Source organism: Accipiter gentilis, chromosome 32 (genome assembly GCF_929443795.1).
Source record: "Accipiter gentilis chromosome 32, bAccGen1.1, whole genome shotgun sequence".
Taxonomy (NCBI): Eukaryota; Metazoa; Chordata; class Aves; order Accipitriformes; family Accipitridae; genus Astur; species Astur gentilis.
In genome coordinates, this window is record NC_064911.1 from 14,856,060 (window position 1) to 14,868,533 (window position 12,474).

The window sequence follows — 12,474 nt, forward strand, 5'->3', positions numbered from 1 at the left end:
ACATTATCTCTTTTTTTTTTCTTGGCCATCAAGTTGTGGATTTCATTTATAGAAGGTCAGCTGTATTATCTTTCTTTGTCTGTAGCAGCTGTGCTGTAAACGAAAGCAACAATCTGACATATAAATCAGAAATTATATGCCTGTTTGTAGGCCACTAATACTAAACATTTCGGGATATGCCTGTTATCAATTCTGAAGTCCATAAATGTATTTCAGCTATTTTTAATATTTAGAAATTTTATCTACTTGGTTAAAAACCCATACAATTCCAATATAGGCAGGCACATATATTACTTTTCGTTTGATTAAATAACCGTGTCAAACACAGTAAGTGCCTTCTTGGGCGGATGAGATGAGCTGATATGAAGACCTACTGAAAAGAAGGCGACTTAACTTAAGTGCTTAAGTGTGTCCTGGCAGCTTTTAACATTTCAATTACCTTTTCTCCTGCTCTTTAAATAGGCAAAATTTTAGTCATGGATGAGGTTTTGTGAAGATGCTGCCTCCTTTATGTTCAAGGGATATAATTGTGGAAGATTTGGAGGCATTTAATGTTTTTTATCCCCTGATATTTCTTATGTTCAGATTAATAACATTGAACACCTTAATTATCCATGGCCTGAGTGTATAAAACCAGGATTTGGGTGGACCTGATTAAGGAACCCTGAGTGTGAGACTTTATGCTGGGAAAGTCAAATGAGGTTTGTTGAGTAATAACACAGACCCAGCCAGCTTTCACTCTAAATGACAGATTGCTGACAAGGGAGGAAATGTTCCTTATTGTGAATCATCCCAGAAACAAGACGTCTGCCATTCTCTTTTTATTTATAAGTATTTCCTTTAGTCTGCTAAATGTAAGTCACATTTCTCAGGACCTATGGATTCAAATTGCTTGTCATAAGGGGCTTTATGGAATGTTCCTTTATCTATCTATCTTTTTTTTTTTTTTTTAATAGTATTTGCAGCCCTAGAGATTTAGGAACCCAGAGTATTTTTTTTCTTTAGTTTTCTGTGGGTTTTTTGTATGCAAGTATTTTCAGAGCATTGCTGTCACATTTTCATAAGGAACTTGATTCTTATATTTTACAAAATAGTATTATTTTACAAAATAGTAAATACAGTGTAATAACTTTAATAATTTAATGAACTTTAATAATTTAATTAATAACTTTATAAAATGGCAACCACATTTTGTCACTTAGAGGCATTCAGATTTTGTCTTAAGTGCTTGTTGTTTCTAAAATTTCTCAAGTAATTTGGAGGAGAAAATGATTTGGATAATTATCATTATCTCCTTGTCACTTCATATTAGTAGTACTGATAATATACCAGTACACTCGGTTATACCCATTGTTTTAAAATACTGATTTTATTTGATTTTTATATCAAATTCATTACAATAGAATTGTAGAACATGTTATCTAGACATGAGATGTTGTGGATGATGTGTTTAAAAAAAAAAAAAAATAAAATCCATTAGTAGAATCAGAAGAATTCATAAATGCTGAATAGAAAGGAATTGGTAAGTATAGTTTACGTAGATATGTTAAAAGTTTCTTTATTAAGAAAAATGAGGAGTTGCAGAGTTAGAAGTCAAGTCAACAGAGACAGAAGGCACCTATTAGAATACAGAACTTATAGGGAGGAGAGAGAGAAGGCCTCCCTACTCAGGGACTGGGAAGAGCTTCAGTTTAGTTCAGACTGTCCATGACGTCTGTCCAGTTTATAATAGCTTTCTACGACTAAAAGCTTCTGCCTAGTAGCTACACACATCTCTGCAGCAACTTTATTGTATACCAAATTTTATACATGGAATAAGGTTGCTAGTAGGGTGACACTTAAAAACCTGCATGACAGCTAGTATTGTTTGATGCAGCTATTAAATGTTTGGGTAGAGTGTGCAGTACATTGGAACGAATTGAAAATGACAATTTAGTTTGATTAAAACCAGGAAAAAGGAATGAACATCCAAAAAAAATTCAGCAGTGCTAAACAATGGAGCAGAGCAATGATAGGAAAATGGTGGCAGGCAGGTAAAATATAAGGCATAGTGAAAGGAATAAGTTCAATTACACCTGACACTTAAGAGTCTTGGATAGTTCAGTGCATTGTGGACTGAATTATACCTCAAAAATATTTTCTCAGTCTTCATTTTTTATCCAGAAAGCAGCTGTTGTTCTGTAGCAAGAATTAAAAAATTATATTCAGAATTGAACGCTTTCTCAGCAAGTAGTACAGCTTTGCTGTGTATATTATGTTTCATTTTGAAAGACTGTTAAATATTTTGAAAGTATAAAAAAAATCAGAAAACATTCAGAGAAGTGCAAAATAAAGGTCAGCACCGTGTAAATGAGACCTAAAGGAGAAGAGACTAAATTGGTGAGATTTTTGGAGAGGTAAGAATAATTGGTATCATGACAAAGAAGGTCATTCATCAAAATTTTTTTTAATAACACTGACACAAGTGGATATTTGTTTAAATTAAGAGTGACTCATTGTTTATGAAAGGAAATAGATTTTGGATTACTTGGTTTCTATTTTTCATTCTGAATTGTTACTGAAGCTGTGTGATATTCCGTATAGGAAACCCCAAATGTTTAAAACTATGGTATATTTGAATCACCAGGGCTGAAATTTCCTTTGCTGAATGTCTGTCTTATATTTCTTTTGTTTCATCTGTATAGATTTCAAGAAACTTGTTTATTCCATTCTAGGGAATGTGGATAGGGAAAAAAACCCCATTGATTTCCAAGTTTAACCAAAACCCATCAAGTGACATGCTTTTTTTTAACTGTCATTTCCCAGGGATGTGAAATTTGACACAGTGTAATTTTTGTACTAGGTTTATGCTTTTTGCCATCCCAGTGAAATTAGTGGCCAATTTTGACACTTCATCTGCCAGATCATTGTTTTCATATTGGCAATTAAACATTTTCTCCCTGCAGCTTCCTCAGTTCTCCTGCAGCTCCTATCAGTGACCACATTATACACACACGAGAGTCTCAGAACCTCAGCATGGTCCCCCTGGGATCATAGGGCTCAGGCTTTTTTCCTGGTGATTCCTTCGGGGAATGGTTTCTGAGTGGGGAAGTAAAGGGGAAAGAAAGGACAGGAAATGTAAATACTAACATGCAAAACTTTTGAATTTTTGTCTTTTCCACATTTTGAGTACGTGGAATTCTAAGCTTTTGGTTTTCTTTCAAATACTTATTTTGAATATCATTTTTAGTTAGCCGGATAACATACATAAACTCTAAGGTGTATAACATGAAATACATTTCTTGGTCCATGACTTAAATTCCTATGTCAGAGAAATAATGTTCCTAGATACTTAATAGTAAATCATAAATATCTTGCTGTCTGAATATCACATTATATTCAGGACATTATCAGAACTCATGACAGAAGGCAATTAATCCAAACAAAAATAAAATCATTCAGAATTTCTAGAATTTCATTCCTTTGGTAATAGCAATAATGTGGAAAAATCTGCTGTCACTATAAACCCTTAATTTTTTATTTATTGGTAATTTATGTCTTATGGTATTTAAAAAATTGTTGGCCTATTTCCTACTTCTCTTGAGTAGCACCTGTTGAAGCTGTTTCCATATCTTTCTTGGCGTATTAAGGTTAAAACCAACATTTTCTGGCCTTTTAATAATAATTTTCAGATTTAAAATATCTTTTTTCTTACCTAATTCTACAATGTATTTTACTGAATAATATAGTTATGCAAATTCAAAGTCCATTTCTGTTTCTTACATTACTTTGTTCAAAAAGCATATCATTTAACAGATTTAGGGTTGGAAAGTTTTCCCAAAGATCATGTGTTGGAATAATAAATTGAAATGTGAGGTAGCAGATTCCTCAAGCCACCCTCTCTTCTTTACAATTTGATTGACTTTGTGCATCTGGCTTAATTCCTGTTTGCTTTCAATCTACTCGCTAAATTCTAAGCGTAGCACTATTCATGTTATGATTGACTTAGCTCAAGAATTATAGAATGTTTAAAGTTAAAATAATTAATACATATATTAATTAAAATGTGTATAATATTTTAAAAATGAATTCCATTTAAAAATTGAGCACACTACCCCCCCCCCCCCCAAATTTAACAAAGTGAACTGGAGCTGTGATTTTTAATTTTGTATTGAGTATTATATGCTCATTATTTCTGACAAAGAACTATTAGAAAGGAGTATACACCCTCATCTTCTGTTCAGTAATACTAGTAAACCTTAAAGATGAAAAATAAAATCTTGTTGTGAGGTTTTCCTAAGTAAAACTACCCTTTAAACTACATTTAAATTGTTATAATTTGTGAATACTACGCTTCTCAAATAGTTTCCTTCTATGATATAAGATCATAAAGGTCTTTTTAAAACGTACTATTTGAAATTTTATTGCCTTTAAAATATTGCAAAAAAAAAGCAACAAACTAGTATAAAAAGGACCCTTTTTTTCTAGCTGTAAAAGATACTATCACGAGAATGTTCTCTGGACTTCAGCTTATATAGTTGAGATTATTCCAATGAGCAGAAGTTTGCAGTACTGGACCTTTATTTCATCCTTTTTGTAATGTGTTGGCATATAAATGAGATGCTTGTCCTTCGAATTAAGTGAGCAGAAGGACACTGAACAAGCAGAGTTATCCTTTTTTATAGTTGTAGTTAAAATAGATGAAACCATGTTTTTTCATACTTTTTTTTTTCCCAAAATTGAATCGACTAGCTGTGTTTCTGTCTCTGGCTGAAACTAATAAAAGACAATTCTACTTTTCATTTGTATTAGCTATAGACACAAGCTGTATATCTGAGATATAATTTTTAGTGGAGATGCAAGGAAGGCAAAACAATGTGATGGAATATTGTGCTTGTCAATGCTTAGTACAGCTTTTATTTTCTTTAATAACTCCATTGGATAGCATGTGTGTAGACTGGAATTCTGTTGCACCTAAATAACTACAGCATTCTTATTCCTAACCACCCATGGGAAATTAAAACACAGATGTTCAGTGCTGACTTCCCATGTCTATCTGAATCCATGTGAGAGAATGGCTGAGGGACTCTGGGGATAGATTCATTTGCCATGACAGGATTGGCAGCAGATCGAGGAAGAGTCCACTCATGCTAATGGTCTTTTTTACTCTATTTCTGGTACATTATAACCTCCAAAACCTTTCCTGTATTACTTCAAATTGGATGCCTGCTCTTCATAAATGAAGGAAAAGCAAATCTGATTTTTTTATGCATGGTGAAATAGAACCATTAGATTTTAGCTACAGGCTTTAACCAGACTGTGACAGAGTGTTAGAGGGCAGTCTTAAATGTCTGGTTTTTGTTTGGCTTTCTACCACTGATTATTTTTCTGCTTACTGTAAAATAACACAACATCCTTTGATCACTGCCTCCTTTCAAAAGTGCTGGTAGTGTGAAAGACCTTCTTGCACACAATTTGTGCTTCTCGTAACTCTGTCAAATCTGCATTCTCCTTTATCTCTGGAACAAAGTTGCTGCAGAGTTGTGTGCAGCAACTGAAGAATGTTTTTGTGTTGAACGAGACTACGAGCCTTTGGTCACTTGGTCTGGTAAGTTCTCAGCTACAAGTTCTCAGTATTCATTCTGAGGCTTATGTATTTCAGAAGAAATAAGGGACAGAAACACAGTAGAAGAGTTACAGGTAGTGGCATTGGAAATTTAGGGAGTTTGGCAAAATGGTTGGAGAAAGGCTGCGCACAGAAATTGTGGGTGCCCCATCATTGGAAGTGTTCAAGGTCAGGCTGGATGGGACTTTGGCCAACTTGATCTAGTAAAAAATGTCTCTGCCTATGGCAGGGGTGTGGACTAGATGGTCTTTGAAGGTGCCTTCCAACCCATCCCAGGAAACATTCAAGGTCAGGTTCGATGGGGCTCTGAGCAACCTGATCTAGTGGAAGATGGTCCTGCTTGCTGCAGGGGGGTTGGACTAGATGACTTTTAAAGGTTCCTTCCAATCCAAACCATTCTGTGATTCTGTGGTAAGAGCTGAATATGGCTGTAGATTTTTATCTGGAGAATATTCCTTTCTCTGTGCAGCAGTTTCAGTGAGACACATGCACGCCTGTATTAAGAATTCATTAAAAAGCAGGAATGTTAAGAAATGGCTAAATATTATGACAGTGAAGGGAGTAGGGAGACATTTATTTTTACACTGCTGTTTGAATATATCTGCCTCAAGAATTATCTGAGGCTTTTAGTTGCTCAGTGGTATATCGGATCCTTCGTCTTGGTACAAATTTTTTGTGAGCTTTGTCTGCATCATCCAAATTATTGTTTCAAATGCACAAAATCTCATAGTTGCTAACCTTTTGTTAGAGAAAGGAAGAAAATCTTAACTTTAAAAACTTTAGGGAAAAAAAGTCTAACTTTAGACTAAAACCAAAATGATGCAGTCATCAATCCAAAACATTTGAATTCTTTCATGCCTGGCTGCATTTTATTCAGGCAGCAAGAAGTATATTGCAAAGTTCACCGTTGTAAGGACCCACAGCCATAGCTTTTCAAAAGAATGGACTTCAGAGGGAAGGATTTTTGTTTGGCTAAGGATATCAGCAATTGTGATACACTCTTCCTTTATGTTGATGTCTTGACTAGTCTGGAAGAGAGAGCATTTTCCTTCCAAACACAAATACCACAGAGAGAAAAATAAAATCCCCATAACAGCACAAGTATCTTGTCGCACTGAGGCTGGAAAAGGCTACCTACAAGAAATAGAAATGAAAATTTAAAGAATTAATGATTAAGTGCATTTCAGAAACATTTGTTTTGCTTGTGTTTCCTCTCTGGTAGTGCTACATATAATGTATGTTACCAGGACTGTAAAGAAATGACACATGTATAAATTAGTTGCATAAAAGGCATGTTTTTCCTCCAAAACCTGCATTTATTTCTCTGGTTTTGATACTCATAATGAGGAGCTGAAAGGTAAGCTTATGTAATTCACAGGTTTTAGTTGATTCAAAGAAATATTTGTGTCATGTTTCTGATAAAGAACAAGGAAATCACAGAAGTACCAAATTATGCCTGTTTGGATGGCAGACGGAAACGTGACAGGAAGTCCTCTGCTTGAGGATTTAATTGCATCCGTCTTGTTTCACAAGGAGGAAGTCTCTGCTATTTTGTGTTACATTTAATGCTTTTATCCTGAAGTCAGTATGACTTCAGTTTATGACAGTTTATGACAATATTTTTCCTCAATGTTGGGTTTTCTAACAAATTCAGTCATTCAAATGATCCCAAAGGATTTAGTAGAAAGAGAGAGGTTGAACACTGCCTAGTTCACAGAATAGAAATAGCATATTTATTTATTGCTTTATAGAGCAAAAACAAACCCTGTATAATTCAGTCATGGAACTGAATGGATTGATAAATGGATAATTAATGGTAATTGACAACATATGTAGTTTTAAGTGCTTTCACATTTTAAAGATGTTAAAAGTCCAGAGTAAATTCAGGTTTTCTTCCTTTTGATCTTCTAGCACATGACATTGTGCAGTTAGGTAGGTGCACTGTGAAGTATTTTGTCTTTCTCTGAAAGAACAAAGGACTGACTAGTTGAAGAATGGTAAATGTTGGGATGCGAATATCCAGCAAAGACAAAGCCAGCGATACCTGATAAACTATTTTTTTCTTGCTGTTACTTTGTTATGTTTAATACCTGCTGAAACAAATATAAAAGAAGCATTAACAGCAAAATAAAGAACACTTAAACATAAGTCTGTAAAATGGGACTTTGTTTTGCTTTCTTAAGAAGAAATGGGGTTAAAACAGCTGTTACCTTGGCATAGAGGAATTAATGAGTGCCTGAAGTCAATAGCAGTTTGCTTCCCCTCCAGCCATCACCTTTCTCAGATATAGTTTATTAAGGCCTCAAAGAAAGGATGGACATTCAGTTGTTACTACCTGGTTATTGTAAAACTGTTATTATTGTCAAAGCTATTGTTTAATTAGCACTTTCATCTTTTTTTTTTTTTATCAACATTTTTTTATTATTATTTATAAATACAATGTTTTGTATTTCTTTTCAAAAATCTTGATATTACAGAGCATTAAAGATAGCCTGGGGAGACTGCTGGGTCATATAGACATTATTCACAACAGGAAGATACCGGCTTTGCAAAGTGCTACACCAAGAGAAGCAGCAAATATACAAGAAAAGCTGACTCAGCTTAATTTCCAGTGGGAGAAAGTTAACAAGATGTACCGGGACCGACAGGCGTAAGTAACTTTTAAAAATTGCTATTTCTGAGGGCATCCATTGGTACTTGGTCTACTGTTGGTGATTGTTTCCTAGTCTTCTTTTGTGGAAATATATTTTTAAGTTGCAAATGATACTTTCTTGTAATTAAGCATAGAATAGGTAATTGTAATTTAATTTATGAGCGTTTTTGTAAAATTGAAAATATTTTGACCAACTATCACTTGCATTGGACCAAAATCTGGCATGATAATGCATACGTATTCCTACGTCATTATAAATGACATACCTTTAGCCTGAGATAGTATTAGGCAATTTACTCTTCAGTACCTGTACTATTGATTTAAAAATTTGAATCTGTGATGGGTGCATCAGAGTAAAATCCCTTTCAGTTGCAAAGGATTTACTAGTTCAAGGAGCAGTTCTCACTTTATGTCGAAGGAGCACAGCTAGAATTGTTAGCAGCTCTAAATCCTGTGTCATCTTTTTATAAGTCTGTATATTAGACATTATACAGCAAGGCAGGACAATCAAGAGAAGTATAGAAAGGCATTAAAATGATAATAAATAAAGCTGTGATCTCCTACAGTATCATATAATACCTATTATTATTATTATTATTTTTCTCCTTGTATTTTATTTCTGGTGTTTGTAATCCGGGAATCGTATTACGATATAAAATACAGCCAAACCTGTTTTATTAATTCAAGCATGGCTCATGTTAGTAACACAACAGAGACTAGCAATCCAGTAATTTATTTACATTCTGTAGTAGATATCTTTAAAATTCTTGGCATTGTGCAATAAAATACCTATACTTGCCCTTGTATTTTCTTTTATTAGAAGATATATCAGATGTTACTGGTAGTGATAGAGAAATTTTTATGATTTATGGGATATACTTTTTTTTTCCAGTATGAGTAATTTAAGAGTTAACAAATAAGTTTGCCTTAAATAAAAAGATATCATTTGAAGCTTTTATTGAATTACCACAGAAAAGTCCTTGACGATTCTTCTAAGAATGTAAACCATTAATCTGATAATGAAAATCATTATATATTTGACTAGTTCCATTCATTGAAATTGTCCATTCATAGGAATTTTACAAAATTGGCTCTTCAGACAATGCTGAAAACTTGACGTTAAAAGTTTCATTTTATATTCTACCCCAAAAGACAACAGAATGGCATTTGCTAGCATATCACTTTTTACACTACACATATGTTTAGAAATATCCCTTATCTCAGAAACTCTTCTTAAAGCCCTTATAATTGTTCTGAAAAAAATACAATGTCCAAATAATTGATATGTTGTATAGCAGGAAGAGATAAGAATCTAAACATGTAAGCAGTGACTAGAAGAAAAAAATTCTTCCTGTGGGTTTAGGCTGCACTGATTTTGTCCTACAGTCCGAGCCTTGGTAACTTTTGTGTTTTCTTTGTTTAGAAATATTGGTCAAGAACTATCACTTTTCAGGTTTGTAGAGACATATTATTTCCACTGTCAGCCAGTCACTAGCTTTGATTTTAAGTTGCTGAAGAGAGTAAAGTTTAAAAAAATAATAATCAGAGAGAATCATAGTAAAAAAATATAATTCTGTAATCTTCATGTCATCTCTGCTTTGTCTCAACATTTGAAGTGTAAGAAACAGAGACAGATCTATAATCTGGTAAGGTTTCCCGATTCTCCCATGCCCAGTACTTTATTTAAAAATAGTAAGCCTGGCTCTGGTGTGGTAAGAAAGATTCTTCTGTTTGTCATGATGCCATGTACAGAAATGGAGGATAAATTAGAATCAGAGACTAGAGCCAAGCTGCACATACGGATAATAAAAAGTGGGGATATTTGGTGTTGCACTTTTCCCAGAGACTGGCTTTGCCCAAATTCTTACTGGTGCAGTAGACCAAGCTCTGAGAAACCTTTGGAATCTCCCCATATACTTTTTCTACCACTGGTGCGCAGCAAGGAGAGTGATTTACAGTCAGCTGAAAGCTTTAACCACCAGCACCGCCACTCAGTTATCGCTTATTTAGACTATAATGATATTTAGCCAGCAGCAGAAAGTATTCTGAGGTGAAATGAATTAATGTTTGTCAAGTATTTTGAGGTCATCAGATAAAGGCATAGAGAAGTGTAAAGTATGCTTACACTCCAGCTGGTGTTTGCCTGGGAGAGTCATCCTCTTTTAGTATGAGGGACAGCAACTCAAGGTGATGATAAGCTTGACTGCTGTCTGGATTGCACGCCTCTCTTTTTCTTCTAATTCTTTTGTTTGTGGTGTCAGTCTCACTGTGTCACTGTTTCAGTGGTTTTGTTTGAACTCTGAGATGATCCCTATAGCTTCTGCCGTTTTGTGAGGTGCGTTTGGACCGCACACGAATGCTGGGGAGGAGATGAAGGAAGACAATATGGCCTTTAACATTTTGCTTCTAGCAGTTTGTGTCTGTAAGGGGTGAATTTATCAGTGTAAGTCTGCCCTTGAGACAGGGAAGAAGCTGTGTTTATGAGATACGCTATTGATGATGATGTTTTAGGACAGTTTTGGAATTATCATTGGAGCTCTGTCTTGCTTTCAAGGGATTGTGTCTAAGTGAATGTGAATATTCCATGTTTGAAAGGTTACAGAAGCAAATATACTATACTATGTTCATTTCTGAATATTTGGTTTAGGAAATCAAAGGGTTGTAATAATGCATGAATTATTATTTAAGTAAATGCAAAGTCAACTATCACCATTAGAGATGGAAGAACAAAAAAACTTTCCTTACCCCTGTAGTTACTAGCAGAGAGCTTACTCTAAATCTCATAGAAATCAATAGAAACATTCATGCTGAATTCTTTTGTGTGAAATAGATTTCCTGGAAGTCCTGATTCATATCCAGATACTTTGTAATTAACTTTATAGTGAGTCCCTTTTAATTAGAAATCAAAATAGATTTTTCAGTTTGTTTTACAGCAGAGCACATGCCAGTTTGACAGAAATTCATTGTGATGATAAATACTCAGATAACTTTACGAGCCCAGTTCTTCCGCAGTATTTGAAAACCTCGTTTCCCATTGTCGCTTTAGCATGTTTCCTGTATTTGAATAAGTGTTCAGACTGTACTTACTGTAAGATAACATGCAATATTTAACTGAAAAAGTATAAGCAAAAATGCTCTGATCATCTGAGTGTACTCTTTCAGTTGTATTAGAAACCTAGGATGAATGCAAATTTTTAGTCTTCTCACAAACTTATTGAAACACTGGTCTTCAACTGATTTTTTTTTTTTTTTTTTTTTTAAGTAAAGCCTAGATCTAGCATGGTTCTTTGACAGGAGTTTCTCTTCTGTACAAATTCATTTCAGGACATGGTAATTGATTGTGTTTCCAACAGATACATGGGGGTGATGCCATCTTATACCAAGTGACATTTGTTTCTTTGGTTTTAGTTTTCTGAGTGCACAGCAAACTCCAGGAAACAGCAGCAGTGGCATGATTTGTCTTTTGTGAGCTAAGGAGTAATTTATGATTTCATTTATAACTTCAACCTTTGACCTCATGATAGTAAATTTCTATGTTACCTTTTCCAGTAGTCATTCCAATAGTCACATTACGATAATACAATCTGAATTTTGTAAGGTAGAGTTATGTTACAGTGCCAGTAAGAGTAACCATTCAGATGCCATAGTCGTCATACCAGGATTTAACAATAGTCTCCCTTCTTTGCAGCAGCCTTAGATACTGTTTTTTAATATTAATCGTGACTATTTAGGAAATGACACTAACACCAGGTCCCTGTAGATCTTCAATGAGAACATATAATATTTGGAAAAAAAATGAACTATTATTCAATAGATAATAGAAAAATAGATTTTTAAATGATGGTCTTGAATAACTATTTATCTTATCAACTTACCACTTGTGGAAGACCTTGTTTCTCTTGTCAGGATATTGTCTTCCCAGGATATTTATACCTCAGCCTTGTTTCTGTGAACAACAAGTACTCTCTAAAAGTATTCCCTTCTAACAGCCAGAAGACATTGAATCAATAAAGTGCAACAAACATTTCCAGAATAGACCAATACTACATTAATTTTAGATATTTCTAAAGCAATTACAGATCACTCACAATGTAAGACAAAAAAAAAATTAAGCACAAAGCAGAAAAAATAGAAAAATACTAAAAAGAATCTAATTTAAAAGCAAAATACTTAAATTTAATGATATTGTAGACCTTGAACATTTTTGAAACTGTTT

At 34.1% G+C, this 12,474-nt stretch overlaps 1 protein-coding gene across 16 annotated transcripts in view; it reads left to right on the top strand.

The window, feature by feature from the left end:
• DMD (dystrophin) overlaps window positions 1-12,474 on the top strand; it is a 1,191,992-nt gene that overhangs the window by 540,944 nt on the left and 638,574 nt on the right. For all 16 annotated transcript variants that reach the window (XM_049835325.1, XM_049835324.1, XM_049835302.1 and 13 more), the window contains one exon: window positions 8,083-8,255. In XM_049835325.1, coding sequence (XP_049691282.1) covers window positions 8,083-8,255 — 173 coding nt within the window. The remainder of the gene's footprint in view (window positions 1-8,082; window positions 8,256-12,474) is intronic.